General features: G+C 38.9%; 1 protein-coding gene across 1 annotated transcript; it reads right to left on the bottom strand.

The window, feature by feature from the left end:
* Positions 1–406: 406 nt before the first annotated feature.
* LOC145218101 (uncharacterized) lies at positions 407–26,817 on the bottom strand. The gene is made up of 66 exons (XM_080085499.1): positions 26,687–26,817; positions 26,222–26,321; positions 25,532–25,724; positions 24,892–25,392; positions 24,397–24,590; positions 23,972–24,214; positions 23,672–23,848; positions 21,828–21,984; positions 21,518–21,629; positions 20,935–21,090; positions 20,600–20,764; positions 20,107–20,189; positions 19,818–19,914; positions 19,646–19,750; positions 19,450–19,536; positions 19,176–19,323; positions 18,881–19,093; positions 18,479–18,607; positions 18,022–18,127; positions 17,608–17,756; positions 16,752–16,928; positions 16,354–16,511; positions 15,954–16,151; positions 15,645–15,795; positions 15,335–15,546; positions 14,936–15,019; positions 14,579–14,758; positions 13,981–14,206; positions 13,593–13,821; positions 13,210–13,322; positions 12,951–13,114; positions 12,619–12,829; positions 12,245–12,394; positions 12,024–12,136; positions 11,360–11,588; positions 11,106–11,203; positions 10,610–10,865; positions 10,332–10,455; positions 10,033–10,174; positions 9,758–9,933; positions 9,394–9,628; positions 9,034–9,161; positions 8,651–8,906; positions 8,134–8,368; positions 7,975–8,062; positions 7,476–7,707; positions 7,247–7,342; positions 7,067–7,186; positions 6,738–6,938; positions 6,436–6,578; positions 5,989–6,214; positions 5,840–5,933; positions 5,469–5,632; positions 5,070–5,277; positions 4,786–4,948; positions 4,429–4,534; positions 4,168–4,245; positions 3,974–4,065; positions 3,679–3,841; positions 3,340–3,575; positions 2,796–2,985; positions 2,448–2,696; positions 1,973–2,138; positions 1,577–1,888; positions 969–1,166; positions 407–823 (listed from the first exon to the last, which is right to left on the bottom strand). Exons 2-66 carry the CDS (start codon positions 26,301–26,303, stop codon positions 708–710), a joined length of 10,983 nt encoding a protein of 3,660 aa, XP_079941625.1. The 5' UTR covers positions 26,304–26,321; positions 26,687–26,817; the 3' UTR covers positions 407–707.
* Positions 26,818–26,885: the final 68 nt, after the last annotated feature.

Below are 26,885 nucleotides of genomic sequence, written 5' to 3'. Positions count from 1 at the left end.
GAACTAATCACTCTTATAAACAAGGTAACATACCAACTGGTATTTGCGAAAAGCCTAAAACAGTAAAAGTCTGCCATCCAGATAGGGATAGTCTTTCATAGGGAAAAAAGGCCGTTTACCGACCTACCAAGAGTTTATAATTAAGTGAAACGTCCTTACAGGCTGCGTATCTTTATTTCAATAGATTAAATACTGTTGCGAGACCTGTAACATCAGACGGAAACTGGACAATGTTATTTATACACAGTATACACTCATTTTAACAAGCTTATTTTTTGCATTATTTTCGTCTTTCTTGCCTATAATTGTGTAAATACGTCTTTTAAAGCTGATCGTGGGAACCAGGTTTGTTATCCCACAGAAACTTTTGTTGTAAGCATTCTAGGCTTAATTTACGGACAAGAACTTTCGAAAAAAGGTTTTGTATTCTTGTTTTGTTTGCAAAATTTCATTTTTCGTGCTGTAATTAATCATTTAGTCACGTAAGAAAACAGTGACAACTAAAAGCACAAACTTAAAAAACATACCCGCATTGCAAGCATAAATGACATGAACGAGATAATTAAAAATTTTTGGCTTTGATGGAAACATTTTCTGTTTATCCTACTGCATTTGCACAAAAAGTTTTGTAAAACAACATTTAATACTTTTCACAATTTACTATATGAGTGAAAAATTTGAGCTTTTCGAGTTTGACAGTTGTTCCTTTATAGACCAGAGACTTCGTGATATTCGTTTACACCGTTTTCCTTGCTCGTGGAATTGAAGAGTGGAGAATGTTTGGAGGATTTGCCTTTACTGCCCAGTCTCCATATTTGCAACACTGAAAATACAAGTTCAGGTTACACACGCAACTAGATCTAAGCAAAGAAAGGCGACTACGGTTCAAGATTTTTCATAGTTCCAAGTATCCACTTAGATCTACACATTACAAAAGTACTTCAGTTTGACACAACGCGTAAACATACCAGCCAATAAGGTTGTGGCAAAAAACACGATGGTAAATGCGAAGAGGACATTAAGTGCGGTCTCGGAACTTTGCTGATCCAGAGATAGGCCAAGGAACTTTGGTTTTCCTGTTAGGTCTCCACCTCCCTTACTTGTTGTGGTCGTGATTGGTGCCTGTGTCGACGTGGTCGTCGTTATGACAACAGGAGTTGAAGTCGCTGAAGAAATATTGCGGTTTAACACAACTGTTACGTATGATTTTAATTGGATTGTGAGCATGTACAAATGAAAAGGACCAAGGGTAAACTTTAAAATATAACTGGTTTGTTAAACGCGGTTCCCAAATAACGAAAAATTTGGCAGAATTTTAAAAACAGCCCCAGTTCGTACACACGTCGATATATCTATTGTAGTTCAACAATTGCTGTTGCACTTTGAAACTAACTTAATTATCAAACAACACATTGTCGCTTTTGGCATGGTTACTTAGTTGGAAACAATTACATACTTAAAAAGAAACAAACAAAAATGCTGTAACTATGGTGTTGTTTCATATATAATTTCGAATTATGGAAAGAAGCTGTTTTCTATGCCTATCTGTGTATTCTGTCTGATATTAGGTACTTACTTCGACTTTCTGCCGTGGTATCAGCAGTGCCACCTGCTGTTGTATCAGCGGAGGTTTGCTCAACAGCGGGAGTGGTTGTTGCTGTTACATTGTTGAATGTCATGCACGCAGGTAGTCCAGAAGCTGGATAGGATTTACTCATAATTTCCTTCAGACAAAGAGTCGATTGCTTTGGTGTTCGGGGTCGTGCCGGGTCACTGAAGTTGACCCAATGTAACCCGAATCGCTCGCTGTAGCCCTCTGCCCACTCAAAATTGTCCATCAGGGACCAGGCAGTATAACCGATGACGTTTACACCATCAATTTTGATAGCTATAAAACATCAACACAAATTGGAATTATACAAACCAAATACTGCAGTAATAAGTGATACTTGCTTGACGAGAAAAGCTTTACCTTTAAGCACTTCGTTAATGTAACTATAGTAATATTCCTTTCTCCAAAAATCGTTGAGTTCCTCTGATGATCCTTCTTCTGACAATCCGTTTTCAGTGATCAGGATCGGGGGATCTCCGTATTGATCCTTAATCCAAGACAGGAGACGACGAAGACCCCAGGGAACCTAACAATGCGCCCACAAGTCAAGCACTACTGTGTACTTGTATAAAGCACAGATACAAGACTGTGTAGGAATTATATTTGAACTTCCGAATAGCTAAGTTTTAATTAAACAACCGTGTATTTCCCGGGTTCTTATGGAGAAGCAATGAATCATAGGTAATTCACGAACGTTAAAGGTCTGTTTTCAAAATAAACTTAAATGCTTTCAAAAGTTGATTTTTGTGCCCGGGCGCTTGAAGTGCGAATTCTGTTTAGGTTTTTTTTCAAAATGGATTAAGCGTTGCTCATTTTCTTTTAGTATGTTTCTTACCTCTTTAAGCCAAGAGGATGCAGCTTGTGGCCACGTATAATCTTGTACAGTATTTGCTTCTCGATCTTGATAATAGCCCACGTCGTTTACTGACGCTGGATCAAACGAGTCAAACGCAAGGTTGGTGGTGTAATGGTTTAATCCGAAGAAATCTGCACTACCCTTAATCATGTTTTTCTCTGCTTCGGTGAACTTCGGAAGCCGGGATTCGGCTTCGCCTTGGGCGGCACTTCTTGCGTCCACATATTCCTTTATAATATAAAATGGTGTTTTATGTATTTTGCTGTACTATATTTGGGACCACTTTGCTACAGTCAGCATCAATTGTTTTTGAGTTTATTTTCGAACCTTCATAACATCTGGATAATCCCCGTTGACCCAGATTGGGTGAACCCACCACCCCAAGAAGAATTGCATGACGCGATCGGTTGCATCATAATCGACTTCACGATATATGTTTCTAACTTCGGACCAATCAGAGTTGCATGTAATACCGACCTCACCTCCCTGGGCTGCTGCGTACGTGCTATAGTATAATCTATAGAAGCAAAAAAAAACATAGGAAGTCACGTTCTCATTCAAGTAAAACGCTAGTTATTAAAAAAAAACGGGAATCTACAACGCAAATGTCATTGTGGTTAAATGGAATGGTGTCTATGAGTCATAAGATCTGATAGGTTGGTTGAATCTTTTGGCTGCAGTCGTAAAATAAAAGCTTACTTTATTGACCAGCTATCTTGTTTCTACGCGAATGGAAGGAAACAGATGAAAAATTTATAAACACACCTGTTTCTAGTTGGTATACACACATAAACACGCAGTGCCAGCTCAAGTATACATAGAAGACTATATTTGCAGATATAGTAATCAATCGATTAAAAAAACGTCTTGCCTGTAAGTTCTTGCGTGTGCCAAAATCACATTGTGTCCGGCTTGGTACTCGGAACGACCTGGGTCTTTTACGTTTGGCGAATGAACTCCATCAGAATATCCGAGCACCGTGAATACCCAAGGTTCGTTAAATGTGATCCACTTCTTTACTCTCGGTCCAAATTCTTTGAAACAGGCATCAGCATATGCCACGAACAAATCGATGATCTGACTATCTGGCCATCCACCGAATGTATCCTAAGAAAGGGATTAAATTTTACACTTTGTGGTGACTGTTCATACGTGTATTTGTTAGTAAGTTTACAATTCTCGGACAAGCTAAACAAAAATATTTTCCCACCTGAAACGCCAATGGTAGATCCCAGTGATAAAGAGTGACCATGGGCTCTATGTTGGCAGCGAGCAGACTGGTAATTAGACGATTGTAGTAATCCACAGCAGCAGGGTTCAATCCACCCGAAACGTCACCGGTTGGGACTAGACGTGGCCAAGATAGAGAGAATCTGCAAGAAACGAAATAATCGTAAAGGGAGTATTAGAAACATTTGTGGCAAAAACCCTCCTTTAGTGGAAGGTCCCAGCCGAGGAAATCACCAGATTTTGATCGTAAACAGTTTGATAATTTGATTCAGTACCTGTAATGGGAAACCCCAAGATTTTTTAAAAGTTCCACATCTACGTCGACTTGGTTGTAGCTATCACAAGCGATGTCACCAGTCGTTCCATCCTGGAAATACCAAGACATAAGCGAATTACTTATCCTCCTAAATCTCGCGCCGTGAAATCGCTTTGATTGTACAACGAAACTTTACTGTGAGCTTCTGCTTACCGAGATTAATCCTGGGGTGTGAGATGTTTTGTCCCAAATTCCAACAGCTTTTCCGTCACTTCGCCAAGCTCCTTCGATCTAGATATGTAATGAAACATAACATACTAAATGCTGAAAAGGACACTACAGATCATAGTCTGTTAATTTTGGTAACATCCTTTCACAATCCAATCTCAACCTTACTTACAGTCAACCCAGACATATTGCGTTACGGTAAACACAAAAGTATCAGATTTGAAACTTCAAATTACTCGCGTATACCTGATATGACGAAGTTGCAACTGCCCATATAAAGTCTGAAGGAAAATCCCCAACTAATCGTTCGTCGCGTTCTAAGGGAGGAAAACCGTTGTTTCGAATCACCTCGCTGAAAAAAGTTAAATACACTCGTCTTGTCGCTGCAAGATATATCTTTTTTTCGAAAAAATAATATAATATAGAAGTTCGAAAAAGTACATTTTATACAACACGCATGTGGTGAAGGGTAAATTCAGGCCCGAATCAAGCCCGATTTGTTCCAAGTTAAGCCCGAGTCTGACTGGACCTGGGCTCAGTTATATCTATGTGCAGCACACTCAAAAGACAGAATACCAAACTGTTTGTTTCCTTACTACGTACTTGTAAAACATAGAAGATCGTTTTGGTGTTCTTGGGCGTGCTGGATCTTCAAAATCAACTTGGAAAAGTCCGAATCTCGCGCTGTAACCGGAAGACCATTCAAAGTTATCCATTAACGACCAAGCCGTGTAGCCTCGCAGATCTACTCCGTCAAGATGGTACGCTGTGTAGAAGAAAGTGAAACAAATTCGAACCAAACCAGTCAAAATGCTATAAATGTCTCACTCGCAACACACAAGCAAACAACTTCAAATATAATAATCAACGTTTTCCTCTGAACAAACCTTTCAACGCCTCGTTAATGTAAGCTTTAAAGAAATTGACTCGAACTTGATCATCAATAGTAGGGTCTGCTGTCCCAACTCCGTTTTCAGTTATGTAAACCGGGGGATGACCATATTCCCTGTCCACCCAGTTTAGGAGACGCCGCATACCCCAGGGAACGATTTGCAACCAATCGGGAAAGGCTTGAATGGCACCCGTAATCGGTTCCTAGAAGACATGGAGGTCTGATCATAAGAGAACCCTAATGATGTTGTCCCGTCGATACAAGGAGTATGCACGAACTGAAGGACAGACGCCAAAAAGCTTTAAAACACGTATACAGAGAGGCTATGTATTCGGCCACTCGATGGCAATCTTTGGCGACAAACTTATGGATGTTGGTAAGGCCAATTTCTCACCTCATGTGTGTCTCGATCATTTTCATAGTTGGGAACGGTCGAATCCTTAACCTCATGGCTGACGTAGCGTGAGGTGTAACCGTTCAAAGCAAAGAAATCATAACTTCCTGCTATTTCTTGCTTTTCCGCTTCAGTGAATGCCGGCAATCGTGACTCTGCGTAACCTAATGTAAAAAAAAACAATGTAAAATGGCAAGAAAATCATTTACTTTAAAATATATTATTTCCCGACAGCTGACGAGTTTTATAGTCGGTTGCTTATTTTGTGTTACTTTGATTTAAAAAAACGTTTTTTAAAGCAAGAATTAAATCACCCCTATTAAATAGCAAACCGGCAAATTTCTTTGCCAAGAAAAACTTTGGTGACAAACCTTGCAAGGCGCTCTTGTCTGCCACCTGCTTTTTGACAACCTCCGGATAATCCCCGTTTTTGAAAATCGGATGTGCAAACCAACCCAGCACAGACTGCAAGAAAAGGCATTTGTCGCTGTTGAACCTTACACTGTAATTACAGTCGTACCTGCATGAACCTATCAGCGGCTGCAACATCAAGTGGATTGTTTGGATCTTTAGGCTCAGCCCATTCGCTGCTCATGGTCATCCCAACTCTTCCAGCTTGTAAAACTTTGTATTTGCTTTCGTAAAGACGATAGGCTTTTGCGTGTGCCTTGATGAGGTTGTGGGCAGCCAGGTAAGGGGCCGTACCAGGTTGGTAAATTCCAGGGGCAAAGACGCCAATTCCATATCTACCCATGTAAAATGGATTTGGTTTGAAGATATTATTCACCCACAATGCCCCTTTTATCGATTTAGTTGGGCCATGCGATTACACATCATAGCACACTAATTGAGGGCACTGCCGCTATCTCCGAAGAATTTATATGCAATAAAGTTTAGATTGGAAAATTACAAGCGATTTTTGGTCTCACTATATACCATGTAGTAACATATTTCTCGATTGACTAACCCCAGCCAAGTTACGACGTAAGGCTCGTTGAATGTGATCCAAAACTTGACTCTGTCGCCAAAGGCATTAAAGCAAAAATCCGCATAGTTGACAAAATGTTGGACGAAGACTTCGTTTTGGAAACCTCCGATATCTTCAAGGGCCTATTCACAAAATATGGAAGATAGTGGGTAAGTTAACTGAACAAAAATGTCTTAGGCAAAAGCTGAATCAAGACTCACATGTTGATTTAATTTCACACACTCATTTTATCGACTGTTTAAACTTTGTGCTATAAATTTTTTTGCATAAAATCTAAATACCTGTGGTAAGTCCCAGTGGTAAAGAGTGACTACTGGTTCAACTCCATGTTCAATCAGAGAGTTAATTAGCTGGTTGTAATAGTCAACACCAGCCTGGTTCAGGTTAGCGTTGGTTCCATCGGGAAAAATTCTGGTCCACGCAATTGAGAAGCGGTAGTGGCTCACGCCAAGCATTTTAATGAGGTTCACATCTTCAGAAGTCTAAAACCAAGGTTTATTTTAAAGGTCATTAAGTGCAAATATTAAAACAAATGCCAAAAGCAAGCAAAATGAGAATGAGTTGCCAAAATCTTAAACCTTTAGTTTAAAGTAAGCAACTTCTGTTTTACCTTGTGGTAACTATCACACGCAATATCCCCAGTTTCATTGTTGTAAATTTTGTTAGGAGTATGTGCAAATCTGTCCCATATACTTTCACCCTTGCCATCTTCGTCCCAAGCTCCCTCGATCTAAAAGACATATTGCTCGGGTAAATCTTTAACGACAAAAAGTTCATGAAGTAACTTTACCTGATAAGATGACGTAGATGCACTCCAAGTAAAACCTTCAGGGAATGTTCCGTAGTAGAACTGATCTCTTTCCCAAGCTGTAACTGCGTTAAATTCCTGCAACAAAAGCCATGTTGAAAACATATATTATTTAATACTTTTAAGAAGCGACTTATCCTCAAACGTTTACTGTTAACTCAATGCTATCTTGGAGACTGTGTCAGCGTACTGTGACCAAACTTGTACCCACCTCCCAAATCGAAACACCTGCTGACGACGGAATGGCCGACGCCTCCATTGGAACAAAAGGGGAATCTGTCAAAGCGGTGACGTCGCTTTCAGATGACGTAATGGGCAGCATGTTGATAAGTTGGTCAGTGGCAAATCCGTTGTCGGTTACAATTTGTTTGTATTGCTCGCCGAATGTGGTGATGGTCCGGTTGAGAAATGAAGAACCAAAATCTACGTGGTATAGGCCGTATCTGCGTAAGCACATACTCACATTTTGGTACTTGAGCATTTTTATGCAAATTTAGAGGATATTTTTGAAACGACTTGTCGTGGAAGTGAACATACTAAAGTGACCCTTGAGTTTTATTCTGTTATATCATAAACAATATTTTAAAATAATTCAAGATTGGCACTAGACTTATTGGTTATTGCAAAATTCAGTGGTCACACGCAAACAGTTTGTAGTCTGAAATAAAAACCTTATGAATGCATTGATATACACTAAACAAAGACATTACCTTGCCGTATACCCGAGGTCCCACTCAAATCCGTCCAGAAACGATCTCTCCACAAATCCTTGTAGGTTGACTCCGTCCAGTAAATGCGCTGTTATTAAAAAAACACCATCCAAGATATCTCCAAAATGCCTGTTTTAACAATATTAATATTCACAATACCTTTCAAAGCCTCGTTAACGTAATTTCCTTTATAGTCCGTAATGATTGTGTTGCCCTCTAGTGGTGCAGTGTTCCAATCCGGTACACCGGTAGCGGAAACAAAAAGTCCTTTATCCTGTCCGTAAGTTTGTGAAATCCAATTTACCACTTTTCGGAGACCATTGGGATTTGGTTTTATATCAGGGTCAATTAATGGAAGCCATGTAATATCTTGTCTGGCGCCTTCGCTGTTGACCTATGACCAAATCGGTTGAGTTGAGGTATAATTCGATTGGTGAACAACAGAAAAAGTAATAACCCAATGAAAATTAAACATATATACATATCTGAGCCAAGGTGACATTAAAATCGTAAGCAAAAAAATAACGACCGAAAATCGTCCTTGGAAGGTCGCAACTAGTTAAGTAGGATTAATTAGAAAAACTTATTCCCCCCTTTACAAATGATCAAAAAAAGCCATGAAAAAGACATTTAAATTAATACCCTACCTCGGCTACCAAACTGACACTAAACCTACCAGATAAGTTGTGTAATGATCCACTCCGAAAAAATCAAACTTTCCCGTATTGTCCGTACTGAAGACGGGCAGGGAAGCTCCCAGTCTGTCTCTCATTGATTGAGGGTAATCCCCGGATACGAGAGGGTTGGCGAACCACCCGATGACGTCATTTAGAAACAGTTCCCTGTAGTCGTAATCTTCTTGTATGCTCGGGTTGTTGGGTTCCGCCCAATTAGCAAGAAGAGAGAAACCAACTTGACCTTGATGCACCGATCTGTTAGAGACAAAAATAAATTACACTATATTTTGCTGATTAGAAGAGTTTTGAAACGCTTCTTAGAACAATACAGAGAGCAAACTTGCAATGCCTCAGTAAAATGAGTTATAAAAGCATAGTTTACCTGTAATTTGTATCATATAGTGTCCAAACAGCAGCATGTGCTAACAGCATGTTATGTGCAGCATCATATCCCATCTGTGCGTCGTTTAAACCTGGAGGCCAAGTGTTGCCCATGTATCCGTTTATTACCTAGTCAACAAAACATTTCTATGATATATTTGAATGGCTGGAAAACTAAAAACTTCGTGGCAATGCGAGATCTGTAAGTTCAACTCCATAAAAATGGCTTGTAATAAGTGTATCCAACGAAGAGTGGTTGAAAAGCTATGACTCGTACTGACTGCGGTGTCAAGTCAACACTTCAAGACAAGAATTATGCCATAGAACATATATAAGATATTGTTACAATATTCAACCCAACCTCTTCGTAAGGGGCCGCAATCGTTATCCACATATCGACCATTGGAGCAAGTAGATCGAAACAATTTCGCGCGTATTTCTCAAACTCTGCTACGATTCCACCATCAGCCCACCCATTGGCAAACAAGTTCGCTGGTAGATCGTGATGATAAAGGTCAGCTATCACTGATATGTTGTTGTTTTTTAGTTCGGTAAAGAAATCCTGGTAATACCGTTGGCCGGTGGCGCTAAGAAATCTAAAGAAAATTTTATTGTATAGGTTTAGTTGGTTGCATAGGGTCCAACTTATTTTGTCTTTTCTTGCCTTAAGCTGTTTTATTTTATTGGTACGTTGTGGTAACTTCGGCGGTTTTTCATTTACTTACCTACTCCATGAGATCGACACGCGATAATGTGTTACGCCAAGATACTTCAGAAGATTAATGTCATCGGCCCACATCTCGTACTGGTTGGCTGAAACGTCCGCATTGTCACCACTGAGGCCATGTGTCCACTGATCCCAAATGCTGTCGTTGTCTTTTGCAGAGTAACCGCCCTCGATCTGACAAAACGTGCCTTTAAATTATCTCTTCAGGCAGATATCTGACTGATCTGACTATTGAGATTTACCAGTTACTAGACAAGTAAAACTTAAACATACCGAGTAAGCAGCTGACGAAACTGCCCACATAAAACCGGATGGAAAGGTTCCGTACAACATCTTGTCGGCTTCAGAAGTTGGAAAACCGTTTTCGCTCGCAACCCCTTGATAAAAGGTCGCTGAACTTTTCGCAACTCTAGGTCTGAATAGGAGAGAAAGCAAGGGTATGCAAACATGTTTGTTTTCCAACTAAACGCTAGTTTTATTTTGATAAGTTGTTGGAGAGATTGTTATTCGACAGGTAGATTTTGGGACATTGTTTAGACATAAATTTTACCCAATCACAACATGATATGCACCTGTCAGGATCGTTAAAGTTAACGTAATGTAAACCAGCTCTTCTCGTATAACCGTGTTCCCATTCAAAACTGTCCAGCAACTGGGCATAGAAGCCTCCAACGGGTACAGCCTCGCGATATTGGGCTAAAAGTACAAGGAAGCGTTAGCATGTAAGAGACTTGTTGATGCAAGACTTAAAGCAGTTTCGTAAATCGATTGTACATTTACTGGTGTATGTTGGCACGGAACCTAGCTTTGAACGATTGTGTCGCAAAGCCCTTGTTTGTACACAACTCACCTTTCAACATTTCGTTCAAATACGACTTGTAATACTCCTTGCGATCCCAATCGTCAACCAGCTGCGTGACGTCATCGGTTGCGAACCCAGGGTCGTGAACCACAATGGATGACGTCATCGCGGTGGGTGATGACGATGGCAAGACGTATCGGCCGTGGACGAGATAGAGAATGCGACGAATCGACCAAGATACTGGGGACTGAGTTGGATCAGCTCCAATTTGGGGCCAAGTGGCGTCTTGTGACAAAGCTATGTCCTGATAAGTAAGGCAAGGTATTTTTAGTCAGTGAAATATTTGATTCTTAGTGACAAACTAATGTCATGTTGTCGCACCTATATCACAAATATTTTTTCTTGCTAAATACAAAAATTCCAAAACTCACTTATGTGACAAAAATCGCATTTAAATTTGTAATGGCTGTTCAATTTGGTTGTGGTTATACAATATTTTCAATGCATATATCAACTTTTTGCTACTGTTGTATTTAAAATCTACCTGGTGTGTCCAGTAGTTTTGTGGTGATGCAGCTGAATTGTCTTGGTATGAGACAAGTTGGGCAGTGCCGGGTATTAGGATGAAATAATCGGCAGAACCTTGCATTCATAAAAGGTGTTATAATACACTGAAAAAGACTGTTTTGGTATGTGTATATTCAAATCTTAATCTTGACATAACTGTAGAATATACCACAATCTCATTGGTCATTTGTGGTAGGAAACTTTTATGCTAAAAAGGTTGTCGTTTATTACCTTTAATGAGATTTGTTTCATCTACTGAAAGAGTTGGAAGGAAGCTGGCTCCCGGAGCTGACTTGGCCGCTACTTGGTCTTTCATAATCTGCGGGAAATCGCCGTTTATAAATACCGGGTTTGCGAAAAATCCGAGTCGAAATTCCGAGGCTCGAATTGCGGCGTCAACATCTTGCTGCGAGGTGGCGTCAGCAGGTTCATACCAGTCGGAAGAAAGGGCGATGGAAACCTAAACGAACGATTGATTGTCACACAGAAAATCTTTATCGTTGTTTCTACTGCAACAGGGATACAGTGTGATCAGGTTTAGGTTCAGTTCAGTTGATACTAATAAATGACAACAGCGATTTTCGAAACGTTTGCATTACACAATCTCTCTGGCAGATTTGTGTTACTTAAGTTACTTTTCACACCCATGTCCAGTGTGTTTTTTTAAGGTGTTTCAAATTTCTCCAGTGGTTTCCCAAAATTTGCCAGTAGCCTAATAAATAATTCGTTTAAGCAAATATGGCTATTTTTTGGTATTTAAATGAAACACTTGCGGTCTCTTAAAACTACTTAGCGGTCACCCAAACCAAACCTTAAAAAAAAACCTGCCCACGTCTGGTATTTCTGCGTTAAAAACTTCTGCAAACTGTTTGGACCCAGATATGTGCACACTTACTCTTCCAGCTTGTGATGCACGGTAGGCGTTGTTGTAAGTCTGCCAAGCTGAAGCATGCGCCAACAACAAGTTCTTTCCAACTTCATATGTGTCGCTTTCCGGTGAATTCGGACCTTTAAAAAATCGGTTTATTAATTCTACGATTTTTAAAGCTTTGTGTTTTTAAAAAAATCGAACACTTTTTTAACAGATACTGTACTTTTAACTAAAGATTTTTTTACCCGGAGGATGTACCCCGCTTCCATAACCCTTCCATGCCACTGTATAGGGATCGTAAATCGTCACCCAGTCCTTTACGCGATCGCCAAATGTGTTGAAGCAGAAGTCGGCGTATTTTTCAAACCAGCTTGGGGCATCAGCGTTGAGCCAACCTGAAAATCAATACAATGTGGTTTTGCAAAATATAAAACTAAAGGTTGAAACACAATTTTTCATGCAAAGCGTATTTTTAAGACTTTTATGAGATTTTCATGTGAAATGCGAGTACTTCTATAAGCTTTTAATCATTCTCAACCTGTGTTTCTAGTACTCTATTACCCTGGGTGTCTACCACTTGTGCCCTATATAAACCAAAAATAAAAATTTTCAAGATCACCTCCAAGTTCAGCTAAATCCAGAGGCATATCGAAGTGAACCAATGTTACTGCTGGGATGATGCCCTTCGCAATCAGTTCATTGATGACTTCATTGTAGTGATCGACCGCAAGCTGATTTGCTTGTTCCGTACCGTCAGAATTTCCTCCCGGGTAGATACGTGACCATGACAACGAGAAACGATAATGCGTGGTACCGAGACCCGCTAAAAGCTAAAGGACAATCAAATTTACAAATTAGAAATTGTTTCGGGGTTCAATCAGAATATTTAATGCAAGTAGTGTATTTAGCTAGTCACAAAATAAATAAAAAACAATTCTGTATGACTTTTACCTGTGTGTCATAAGGTGCTTTAAAGTAGGAATCTGCTGCCACATTTCCAGTCGACAAGCTGGAATTGTCATCAACTATACTTTCTTGTACGTGATTCGCTTTCATGAAATCTGATACTGGAATCATCCCTGACGTTTGTGTGAAGTTATCCCACAAACTTGGACCTGAAAAAAAAACGGGACAAATATTGTCATGAACAAATAATCATGTTTGTAAATCAGCGAGTATCAAGACTTGCTGCAAAAATACTTTTTAGTACCTTTTCCGAACTTTGTCCATGCTCCTTCAGTCTGATAAGCAGATGATTCAGCTCCCCACACAAACTCATCGTCAAATCTTCCCTCAATAAAGGCATTTGTGTCAATGTCGCTTCTGTGTAACAAAAATCTTGTAAAAAACTGTTTTCTGCCAAACCAAGAGTTTCAAACCCTTTGCATCATTAAAAATTTTTGACAAAAAAACAACACCAAAGGTTGCAATCGTAGGTTACAGACCGTTCAACAATCGCTTCGCACGCATGATGACAACAGCGACTGTTGAAGCGTCTATATTACGGTGACATCTCTAAATACAAGTTCTTTGACTATTTTGCTGTTGTTAAATATACTTTTGTTTATATAACTACGACAAAGTTTATTTTACTTTGCCCAAAAATATTCCCAGGGTTCAGTACTGCTTCGTTCAAAGCCGTGGGTTTCAACCAGTGATTTGTAGTAAGCAGCTGACTGCTTCGGTATTCGGGTTCGTTCCGGGTCACTGAAGTTGACCCAGTGTAACCCAAACCTCTCACTGTAGCCCTCACCCCACTCGAAATTGTCCATCAGGGACCACGCCGTGTATCCTCGAACGTTTACGTTGTCGATGTTAATCGCTGAAAATATGTTTCAATTTAAAAACAAAACCCATCCAACATTTTTGTTTATCAATATATATCATGTGTAAAAATGTATGTGTACTTTAGACGAGCTGTGGACACCTTCAGTACAGTAAGCCATCCACAGCGGCCTAAAGAAGAAAAAACTTAACCTACCTTTCAAGACTTCTCCGATGTAGTTTCTGTAGTAATTTGTTCTGAACTCGTCATCAATTCCATCGTAATCGTGACCAGAGATACCGTTTTCAGTGATATAAATGACAGGGTCGCCATAGGTACGCTTTATCCAGTTCAGTAATTTACGCAAACCCCAGGGAACTTGGTATAACCAACTGGACGCGGATCCAGGCCAAATGCAGGAGTCTTCTGGCCCACATGCTTCCTTAATGGTAAAAATATGACATTGATTAAAATAATATTACTTATTTCAGAGCGCCAACCATCCACAGCCGCTGCAGTGAAGTCGTATTATATCTACTCTATGCTTTTGAAATTGCATGGCCTCTGGTTCACAAGTATTCAAACAGGATGACTGAGAAATGAATGTTCCTTAATCAACTGAATGTTTTTAAAATTATTTCTCTAGAGAAAGTTAAAAAGTAAGGCTGACCTTTTGATCACTCAGGCGCAAATCTTTTTTGGTATTTTTATCAAATATAAACAGTACCCTCAGACGGTTAAAATATAATTTTGCAAATTAACTTGGTATTGTTGTGGACATAAATCGGAATAGACCAAAAGATTCATTTCTTACTTGATCAGAATCATAAGTTGGACCTTCTGCAGGATAGTACGAGCAAGGAACAATTAAGTTGGAGGTGTAATGATTTAAACCGAAGAAATCGGAACTGCCTCGGTTCAAGATCATCTCCGCCTCTGTGAAAAATGGAAGTCGTTCCGTCGTGATATTGTAGTACTCGCTCCTATTGCCAACCTTGACGCAAAACACACAACGTAAGGTACATAGATAAACAATGTAACAAAAAAACGCTTTATTCGGTCTTGAGAACTGTCAATAAAAGAATAATTAGCTTTCTCAAATTCAATAAACTGCCTAGTAAAAGATTGTTTTTGATATTGCCTTGTTAAAATCAAGGAAGAATCAACTTACATTCCATCGCATGACTTCCGGATAGTCACCAGAACCGAAAATCGGCTCTGCGAACCAACCGGTGGCAAAAGCTAAGCTTCGTTGCTGAAAAATAAAGATTGTTAGATATTATTTGCAGGCATATGTTCACAAATGAAATTTTGACGAAAGTTTTAACACAAATTTGTTTTTGAAAATGTTGTAATAATTTGTCGTAAATTGAATGTAGGCTAGTTTGCCATAAAATAAGCAAACTCTTTTCAAAGCTATTTTCGAACAAGTTTTCGATTTATTTTCTGACCTTATATTTGACGGAGTATTGTAAAATTTCAAAAGCAGATCTTAGCCCTTCTTTAAAACCAGTTCACAGGCATATATTTTGTCGGACCCCGCATGTTATATTAATTGTATTCAACTAACCGATGCTTCGATGTATTCTGGGTCAAGGGGAATCGCAGGTTCAACCCAGTTAGAATTAAGGGTTATTCCAATCTGTCCGTTTTGTGTAGCTCGGTATGTATTGTTGTAGAGGTGGAAGGTCCGAGCATGTGATTTGATAATATTATGTGCAGCTTGATAAACTCCTTCCCCGGGGCTATAAATGGCTGGTGCGAAAGCAGCTACTCCATAACCTAAAGAAAAATTTTGTCATGCATTTATGAAATAAGTATAAAGCTATGTTGGAAAGCATGTTGACTCCCTTAGTTCTCTGCAGACCATACAAACCCACCTAGTTGTGCTGTGATAAAAGGTTCGTTGAAGGTGATCCAAAACTTCACTCTGTCCCCGAACATCCGGAAGCAGAAATCTGTGTATTTTTCAAACTGATCCACGATCGTATCGCTCTTGTCAAGCCAACCTCCAATAAGCGCTTCCAAATCCTAAAAACGCGTTAGTTATGGAGTATAAACCCAGTAAATCAATAGCAAAATCATTGTGAAAGACACACCAGAAGACAATATCTCATTTTTGTCACCAAAAGTATTACATTACGATATATGATTGAAAAAACAGTCACAACATTTTAAATGATAAATACCTGTGGCAAGTCCCAATGGTAAAGTGTTACCATCGGTTGGATTCCATTGCTCAGTAATTCGTCGATCAAAGCATTGTAGTAGCGGACGCCATCAGGATTGGTTCCGTTTTCGTAAAATCCGGTAGGAATAAGACGAGGCCAGGAGAGTGAGAATCGATAATAACCCACCGACAAGTTCTTAAGCAGTCCTACGTCCGTCTACGGTGTAAATACGAATGTTTGTTATGCTAAAATCGTGGGTTCACAATAATCGTAAAACGAAATGTCCACAATATTTCAAAATACACAGGCTTATCATTAGTGCCGGCCTGATTAAGTCAATAGCACATGTTGTTTGTTAATTGTTTAAAAGACAGCATTAAAAAAACTAGGGGATTTAATGGCGTTTTGTGTGTTGTACCTGATATTTATTATAACTGTCGCATGCAACGTCTCCTGTGTCATTATTACGCGATTTTCCTGCGTGGGTAAACACGTCCCAAATGCTCTCGCCCTTTCCGCTGACGTTCCAGGCGCCCTCGATTTGATATGAAGACGTTGCAGAAGACCAAGCAAAACCTAATTTTTAAATACAGACATCAAGGTTTATGTGCAGTACTTTACAAAACCAACCTGTTGAAACATGATGCAAACACAACCCAACGTAATGAATTTTTAGTTACTTAGCATTTTCAGAAAATCGACAAGAACGTTTAGTCATATTTTGCTTTGGAATGTGTGATATTATTTTCTTAAATAGTTCGGCCAAAAAATACGTAAATTAGAAAAATAGATACAGTAATGAAAAATTTGTGTCACCTGCTGGGAATTCCCCGTACAGAAACCGTTCCCTGTCGTCGTCATAGGGACACTGACTTTTATATCCTGTGAGACGGTTTTCACGCACCAAATCAGCGTAAAACCACGCGGATTGTTTAGCTGTCCTGGTATAGTCGTTTCGGTTTACTCTGTACATTCCATGTCGTTCGGTGTAACCTAAAACATGTGGTAACGTTAATTAATCAAATAAACTGAAAAAACGCGTTTTTTTTAAAAAAAAGAACGTGACTTATTTACACTGTTGCTTTAACCATACGTTCAACAAACGTTTATACGGGAATATTAGCCATTTTTTAAAAAGGTGGCGCAAAGAGCACTTTACCCATTTTAACGATATATCTCTAAAATACTCGCGGTTGGGACTATTAGGGTCAAGATAAGGTATTAGCATTTACAGTTCAAAAAAACTAGCAACAAAACTTAGTTTCTAATTTAAAATTATTAAAAACTTACATCATAACCCTACCCCTCTTCATCTGCTAAACAAATAATTCGGTAAAACTACTAACACAGGAACTCACAGCACGCAGGTATTCCGGTAGGTGGCGCACTAAAATATTTTAAATGTAGTTTGTGTGCTAACGGTTAGGGCTATTGGTTAGTCTGAGGTTTAATAACAATAAAATTAACCTAAAAACCTAGATGTTTATGTAATTTAGTCCCTAACCTTCTTCCAGTTTCACTATTTTTTAAAAAATAGCTGCGCTCTTTACGCCCTCCATCGATATTTAGCAAATCGGGTGTGCTGTGAGTTCCTGTGTTAGTAGCTCTACCAAAAAATTCAGCTCTTTGCGCCACCTATCGAAATTGCCTAAATTTGGACACACACACACACCTGCAAGCCATTCGAAACCGTCCATAAGAGATGAAGCGAAATAACCACGAACGTCCACGTGGTCGAGGTCAATTGCTTTCAAAACTTCATCCGCGTACAAATGAATGTATTCTGATCTGTCGCGGTCATTTAAACCGATATCTCTCCACCTATAGACAAGGATCATTTATTGATTGTTGGACTATTTAATTGACTTCAATTTGGAGGAGTTACGATAATATCGCTAGCTTCTAGTTACAGCTTCATGTTTAATTAGGCTAAAGGTTTACAAAAACAAACCAAGGATGAATTCGAACTGATAGTCAGGAGTGAAAAGCAGTTGCTCATACCGACCCTATTTTGTGTATTACATGTTTTTTGCAGCCAGGGTTGATAAAAAATCATTTCACTTCAAAAATTCAAACCAAAGGTAACCTTGTTAATGGGTTCCGACCAAATGTACATTCAGCCGTGATGGAAGTTCTAACAGGTTCCGACAATCCGTTGCCAGTCACATAGACCGGAATGTCACCATAGTTATCTATACAAAGGCCAAGACAATAAATTTAACTGTTTAAAGTGAGAAGAGTTAAACAAGCATAGCCTCCCTTTAAACCCGAAATTAAAATAGCCGATTTTTATTTGAACCCTGGTCATCTGATGTAAACTTATATTTCCTATCTGCTCAGTAACGGTTAGCTTTGTTGGATGAGATTTCCGCAAAAGACTTTCATAGAGAATACCAACTGACCACAAGGCCATAATGGTTTGCACATTACACCTTTTTTGTCTTTGATGGTTCGCCTTTTTTAAGAAACGTCTTTTGCCTTTTAGATCCATAAGGCTTTTATTAACTAATGCAGTACAAAAAATCCCAAGTATGTTTTACTACCTTTGACCCATCCGAGAACTCGACGGAGTCCCCACGGTACAACAGCTTGGTTAATATTTCCAGTTTTTTGCCAAGTCCAATCTTGATGTAACCACGTGTCCTGGTCATTCTTAACGCTTGGTGGCAACACTAAGAAGTTTTATTATTATTTTTTTAAGGTATCTTGGAAAATCTTTGCAACGAGATACGTGATTTGAATATTAGAAATGATGGAGGTTGATAAATTAGATTGGCATGAATTAGTAATGTTATCAAACGGAGACCCGCTCCAACTATCTATATAACTAATCGAACAAACAAGTTATAAAAAATATGGAAAAAACAGTGTGCGGTATTATTTTAGTGGGGATATGTTGCGTTAAGTTGCAGGTTAGATTCTTATAATAGCCATAACTTTCTTACCAACTGGTTCAGCCTTTTCATTGTTGTCAGTTTCAAATTGTGGTAAAGCCCTGGAGCTTGTCTGTTGCATTGCCCATAATTGGGATTCCGTATACTGGGATGTGTTTGCATTGCAATCCACCCCCATAAAAGGGGCTGTCAAATTTCCGTAAATATCAGATTCACTGACATACCAGGTTGTGTAGTGATTCAAAGCGATGAAGTCCAAAGTACCTGAAATATGTCGCTTTGTTACATAAAACATTACTTCATGAATATGGCCGGAAACTGATTGAAAAAAGGAACATCTGTTTACCTCGAATGTAATCTTGCTGTGGTTGAGTGAACTGCGGTAACCTTGAGTTTGACCTTCCTTCCGCCATGCTTTTCTGAGCAACTCGGTCCTTCATAACTCCTGGGTAATCGCCGAACACAAGAGGCGCCAAAAACCAACCGAGGGACCACTATGTTTTAACAATAGAATTCATTCTCGTATTGCCATTTGCGGCAGCGTACAAAGCATAACCATTCAAAGAGTATTTTTTAAATTGGCGTTAACATGTTTTATTTGCCAAAGAGAACTTTCTTACTTGCATAAATCTGTTGGCTGCATCCTTATCTCGTTGTTTGTATCCGTTAAAGGGTTCACCCCAGTCAGAATCCAATGACATAGAAATCTACGTTGAAACCAATACAATTTTACATTATTAAAGGGGTCTGTGACATGACTGATAAATGGCAGTGCCAGAGAAGTTCAAATTCTCAGACGTCCAAATCTTGACATACCTGTCCACGTTGTTTTGACCTGAACTCTGCATCGTACATATGCCAGACTTTGGCGTGAGCAAGAATCATATGATGAGCCACTGTGTAGGAGGTTTCGCCATTGCCCTAGGAAACATTTCGTGATATCTCCAGAGCATTGTTATGATGTTGTTTATTGTTTTTGTTCACTTACCTGGATTTCAGGAGGGAATTCTCCTGTGTCGTAGCCTTTAGTTGCTTCTGTTTGAGGTGAGCTTAAAGTAATCCATGTCTTAACACGGTCACCAAATCTGTAACGAAAACGGGTTGCAAAACTTGACAGTCCAGCTTACAACGATTTGCAGCATACCAAAAAAAAATAACTAAACTTTTTTTATGAACCTATTATTTTAACAGCAATCCAACATGACTTCTATGTTAAAATCTAACTTCAAGCACATAACATTGTCCGTACTGTTAATTAGTTTATTCTTGGTACTCACGTTTCGAAACATAGTCTTGCATAGTCCGCAAAGTCGCTTACAATCTGACCATTTTCCCATCCATTGTATTCGCTTTGCAGTTTCTGCATTTTTTTGTAATTATATGTAAATTCTATGAACGGGTTAATCGTGAATAAAATTGGGTTCCATTAAAACACATTACAAAACATACACTGTAAATAAATCTTTTTTAACGTAATATTATTTATTTTAAAGACATAAACTGGTCTTTTAATTATGAATGAGAAGGTTTCAAAACATTTGGGAATTCCAGAGGCCTTATTTGTAGTTGATGTTGACCCGTTCATGAAAAAAATGGGGACCACTAATGCAGAATCTCTGAATGCAGAATTGTGCAAAAAAGTCAATGATGTTATTAGGTAAATGGAAATATTCGGAAAAATAAAAACAGCTTGTTTGTTAACTAGTTCTAGTGACTTTACTCTGGAAAGTATTTACTGAACTCTCAGATTCTATGGAATAAGTAAATTACCGATGGAAGGTCCCAATGGTATAATGTTACAACTGGGCGTATATCGTTTGAAAGTAAAGCGTCGATCAGACGGTTGTAGTAATCGATTCCCGCGTTATTTAGGTTGCTCACGTGACCATCAGGCAAGACACGTGACCAGGATATGGAAAAACTGTAGTGCGAAACCTGTAAATAACAAAAGGTTTCTAACTAAAGGTTTCCAAATTAAAACATGACTTAGTGTATTTTGCGCATTGTTTTTAAAAATCTTTACATTTACACTCTTTGGCGATTGCTAAGATGCGTTAAGTTTTACTTTTGCAAACACTTTAGTTTTAAACAAACTCAGTTGTCACCCTTAATTCTATCAACATCTTTATATCTTCGTCAATTCTGTTGTAACTGTCACATGCGTTTTGACCGTTCGAGCCATCCTCAGTTGGGCTTTGAATAAAGGTGAAGTCATCCCAGATACTCCTGCCTTTTTCGTCTGCATTCCAGCCCCCCTCAACCTACGATAAAAGTAATCAAATACCCAAAAATATAAATGCTAATAATTGATGTTTCTAAATAAGCAACTTGAATTATTTGCTTGTCGCTGTGAAAATTGAAGAGAAAAGAAGGAAATTGGTGTCCGAGACATCAAAGCAGAAAATAATGCGATTTGAAATTTAAAGTTTAAGTTCTTGAAAAAAAACTTGAAGTACTGCCTGTATCAAGCGTCCATTGGATACAATGGATAGATCAGTTTAAGTTTTAGAGTTTTGTTTCGCATCAGTGATGGTTGACCAGGACCCAATGGGCCCTTACTGTAGTGACAGCGTCCAGAAAATGTACCATTTTCCACTTACTCAATTTACCGTCCATATTTTTTGGTGAGCGGGTTAGGATAGGTTTTTTTTATTTTAATGGGGCCAAATATGAAGTAGCATAAAGAACCTGGTATGCATATGTCGATGCTCCCCATGCGAAAGTACGTGGGAAAGTTCCGTAGTAGAAAACTTCCTGAGGAGGTTGCGAAAACCCGTTATTGGCAATCATGTACTTGTACCTGCAAAGAAAAAGCGGAGCATTAAAGGATTTCCTAGTCGACAAATTAAATTTCAAATAACAATACTTAACACGAATGGTGAGACCAGTTTGCTTGAATATTTAAACAACTGGTAATAACTTTTTTTGTAAATGTGCTGCTATAACATGTAAGATAAAGAAACAAGGCTCAATGTATACAAATAAAGACATTTCTAACCATTCCGACGATCTCTTCTGGTGCCGACCGAGTTCAGGATCTTCGAAATCCATGTAATAGTTCCCGAACTTCGGAGTGTAACCGGATCCCCACTCGAAGTTGTCAATCAAAGACCACTGACAGTAACCAAGTACATTTATACCGTCCAATCGGATTGCTGCAAAATGTCACGTGGTTTGTTGATTTATACTATTAAGCGGACAGCGTAGTATAAATATCAGCTTTAAGCGGCTGGATGCTAATATAAGTTATTGGTGTTTAGTTTGAGCTATGGAAATGGAAGTTTGCTGAAAAAATTGCATGATGGATTTGTAATAAACGCTGACCTTGTCAAAATTAGTTTTACAAACACCTAAACGAGTACAGAACGCGCTTTTGGTTGTACTGTGCAAATTGCCTAATACCAAACACTTGATTTTAACCAACGGATGATTTGCGATGTTTGTACGCTTAGCTATCAATTATGTTGAGACTGGGCAACAGCCATGTGTTGGTTGCAAATAACGTATTTGATTAGTGGAAATTTGTGACGCAATTCGTCTCAAGGACGCATGGCTCCCAGTGTGTGCTTGTAAAACACTTACAACATTGCAGTGCTTGGTTCCGCATGGCGCTTTGGTTTGATTATTTCACAAATAATTACTCGGCACAAACACATATTTAGTCGGATAATCATGAATCAGCACAAACGACCAGATTCAGTTACCTTGATATTTGTTTTTTGGGTCGGGAAGGTTCGTGCGTTGTATGTGGTTGCATGGAAAACAGCGCCACTAAATTGCTTATAGCGCCTTTTACACAAGTATTCCGATACTTTTACCTTAGATTTCGGTTGCAGATTACTGAGGGGGTCTATATTTTTGCGGCACAAAAGTGTTATACCTTCAATTCATTTTGAACAGCAGTGTTTAAAAGGTTTGTCGCTCAAACACGCCCAACAATAACTAAAAATCATTGTCCATGGTTGTACCCTTTGACAGGATTGTTCTTATGAAGGTTCGTTTTCTTTTCTAATTTTGTAAATTAGCGGTTTATTCAATTCAATAGCTTGACTATCGCGATAATTTTTAAACGGTTGTTTAATGAAGTATCGATGTTTTTGTTATGTTTAAAATGAAGTACAAAGCGCGAAGAAAATAGCGACCTAACGCAATTTTTGTGGTATTTTTAAGGGTTGTGGCATTTTAAACTTAATGCACCCTCCGAGAGCACAAAGCTGTTAAAATTTAACCTTCCCTCCTTAAATGTGCACAGCATTGTCGTTAACGTTCTAAAAACGGCGCAGCTGTTGAAATTTTTTTTGTCGTGAAAAAGACATTTGCGTTGTGATGCATGGATTTTAGCAAACATTGACTCAAATGTCGGTGCGCTTTGAACTAACTGCAATGCAAACTGCTGATCATAAAAATGTCTTTTGTTTCCCATGAGAAGTTATTGACCACCCTTTAAACAATCACTACCGCGTTTTGTCCCCTTTTGTAGTTTCAAAGCAAAGTGCAACCACACAATGCGACAAAGGCCAGGAAGCAACTGAACTATGGCCTAAAAAGTTCTATCATTGGATTGGTTGCCTTAAGTTGACTTGTAAGTTTCTTCTGTAAACGATTTAAATTGAGTAGTGCTACAAAAAGAAATTTCACAACGCATTAAAAAGCAGTTTGCGGTAAAAGTAACTACATGCTTGGTTTGCATATGTTTGCTTATTGATCTTACTCTACACAACAAAGTTTAATTGTAACAAAGAACAACGATTGTAACAAAAAAGGTTAAAAAAGAAAGTAAGCATTTGTACTGTAAATTTACAATCGTTTTGACTGAGAAGCACCTATAAAACTTTACCTTACCTTTTAGGACCTCGTTAAGATGTGATTTAAGATAGTAAATCCGACGGAAATCGTCGTAGATATAGTTTTCCTCAAATCCGTTCTCGGTTATCCAAATAGGCAAATCTGTGAACTCGGCTTTGACGTAGTTTAGAAGCCTTCGTATCCCGTATGGCACTGGTCGAAGCCAACCGGATCCTACAAAGAAAACGTTGCGAATCTTTGGAATTACTTCAGTCTATTTTTAGAATCGAACACTTTTGGTATTTGTCATGTGTCATGTAACTTTTGCTTTCCATGCAATTTATAAATAATTCCCACCTGGCGATTGATCCCATCTAGTGTCACAGCTTTTGATTGCATCCATGTCAAAGATAAAACTGACAAATGCGTCAAGCTCCGGATAGTTGTAGAACGGTTCCACATATCTTGTCGTGTACATCTGTAGTGCAAAGAAGTCAGCGGAATGGCTAAGTAGAGCTTTTTCCTCCTCAGTGAACTCTGGAAGACGGCTTCCCATCCAGGCCCAACTCGGCTGACTTTGGGTTTTGTTGTAAACCATTTCTGCAAAATAGTTGCACAAGGAAACGTTTTAAACGTTGCTTGTAATCCATGCCTAAAGCTGAGAACATATTTAACATTGGACTGTTGAACAGTTTGGTATGGTATAACATTGTGACAATAAAAGCCAACAAAGACTCTTACTAGTTTACTTAAAGGTTATCACAAACTGTACAATCTCACACCTTTGAGCAACTCCGGATAATCGCCATTGACAAAGACTGGATGAGCGAACCATCCGATCTCTGATTGGATAAATCGATCTGTCGCGTCCCAATCAGCAGCTGATTCGGGATCACGTGGTTCCAGCCATTCTGTGCTCATTGTTATTGACACTCCTTCACCAGTACTGTTTCTTCCTGGATAAATTTCGTGATATCTGTGCACATTTACATAAGTATGTTTAGTAAATCGATAATGTTTTAGCACAACGGTGCTTAACATTGTTCGATATGCGTTCGAATTTTTTTTGCAATGTCAAAGTTTTAAACGAACCACGAAGGTTTATGAGAAAGGAATTTGGTTCGAAAACACATAAAAGACACTTGCATACGCATCAGAATACTACTCTTGACGCTGCAAACAAGGTCAAACCCACTTGACCGCGACTTTAAACAAGTCACACACATTGTTTATATATAAACAACCCTTCAGTGTTAATACCAACTTATCGATTTCACCTTCTGTACGCATTGGCGTGGGACAGCAACATATGATGTCCACACAGGTATGTTCCGATTGCGGGTTCAAGAAGACCGGGAGCGCTGACGCCTATTCCGTGACCCAAACCACAATAATTGTAAGGCTCATTAAAAGTGAAAAAATGATGAACCCTGTCACCAAATGTTCTGAAAACGAAGTCAGCGTAATTCAGGAAATGTGGAATTATTTGAGTGCTGTTGAATCCACCGAATTCTTCCTGCAAGACTTGTGGAGAGTCCCAATGGAACAGAGTCACCATGGGCGTTACTCCCGCCGCCAGAAGGCTATCTATAACGTAGTTGTAGTAATCGACACCCCCTTGAAGTGGCCCTGAGGTGTTTTTCCCGTCGGGAAATAACCGTGTCCAACTCATTGAGAATCTGTAGTGTGTGAGGCCGACTTGCTTAATCACTTCCAGATCTTGGTCAAATCGATGGTATGAGTCGCATGCCACGTCACCTGTTTGGTTTTTCAAGTATCTGCGGGAAAAGTTTTTCAAATTCTTGATAGTTTGTCTGTAGCTTCATAAATCATAAAGAACAGGACTTCAACCAAAACATCTTGCTTAAACCTCCTAAATATTCTTTTCAGTTTTATACGAACCCAAAACACATATACCTGCATCGGGAGTCGTGAGTGTATTTATCCCAAACACTTTCGCCTTTTCCTTCCGCGTCCCAACCCCCTTCGATCTGGTAAGCGGCCGTTGCTGTTCCCCACCCAAAATCAGCAGGGAAATCACCATAGTACATGCTGTCTCTTTCTCTTGGATCTTGACGAAGAAACTTCTCCCATACCGTCCGTCCTTGCTCTGGAGAACAAACGTCAAGTATACTTTTCATATAAGAACTCCATACAACTCTACGTTAAAGTAAGTTACTAGTTGAATCAAACCTATATGTGCGTTCTATCGCAAATTTAAGCAACAAAACAGTAAGCAGTATTTGTTACTGAACGTTGATTGGAACCTAGCTTCAATGAATCTATTACTTAGTGAGTTTAGTAACGTTAATTGTAAACCATTTAGTTGTTAATGTGTCAAATTGATAACTATCATTTGGATTTAAATCCCCTAAAACCATGCGTTTAGATCAAATAAAAAGGATTAAACGAAAAAACAACAATAAAAATACGTGTAATAAAAACGTTAAAACCACCACAGGTAAACAGTTAATTTTATGGAGATATTAGCCTTAATGCATAGTGTTGTCAGTTTTTACTTTGCCGGCAAAGGAATAAGTTGTAGCTTTCAAATAACGTTAAGAAAACGGAAACAAGTTAAAATGGAAATTACAAATTTCAACTTACCTGCAGCAGTTGCGCAATCAAAACTTGCTACCAGAAACAAGGCTAGAAAACCTCTCATTCCCAATCTACCACCAGCCAACATGCTAGCCGGTAGAAAATCCTGCAAGGCAAGTTATCGATATAAAAACAATAACTGTAATCAAAACTACATTATGACGTCGCATTCGGGAGCGTCAATAAATGAATAATATTTATTAAAATCGCCAAATCAAATAAATTTTCAAAAGTTTGTCAGAATCGTCCATATTGGCGTCAAATATGTACGCATTACGCAAACAATAACTTCATTGCTGTTCGCTATAAAATATTTTGCTATTAAATTGAAGAAACAAGTCCCAGATTTTGCACATGCACACGTAATTGTTGCCTGATCATAGTGTTTCCTTGCATATCAAAATCGTAAAACATGCTCACGCCACTTGCCCCACTATACCCACGCTGTTTGCAAAGTTACCATGCACTAACCTTTGATCGTCAACAAGTAACCCGCCGGATGCAGTCTGGGCTTGTCTGTTTGCTTCTGGCGGCAATAAATACGGTCCAACTAAATTGCATTGTCACAGTCCAATTAGATTTGTCCTCTGTACACCTATACTGCTGCTCTGTTTGTCTGCAAGTCATTTGCATTCTTAAAGTGGTCTATCCGACAAAGTGTTCGCACTAC

Source organism: Phallusia mammillata, chromosome 1, assembly GCF_965637545.1.
Source record: "Phallusia mammillata chromosome 1, kaPhaMamm4.hap1.1, whole genome shotgun sequence".
In the NCBI taxonomy this organism is placed as follows: domain Eukaryota; kingdom Metazoa; phylum Chordata; class Ascidiacea; order Phlebobranchia; family Ascidiidae; genus Phallusia; species Phallusia mammillata.
This window is presented reverse-complemented; position numbering and strand designations above follow the sequence as displayed.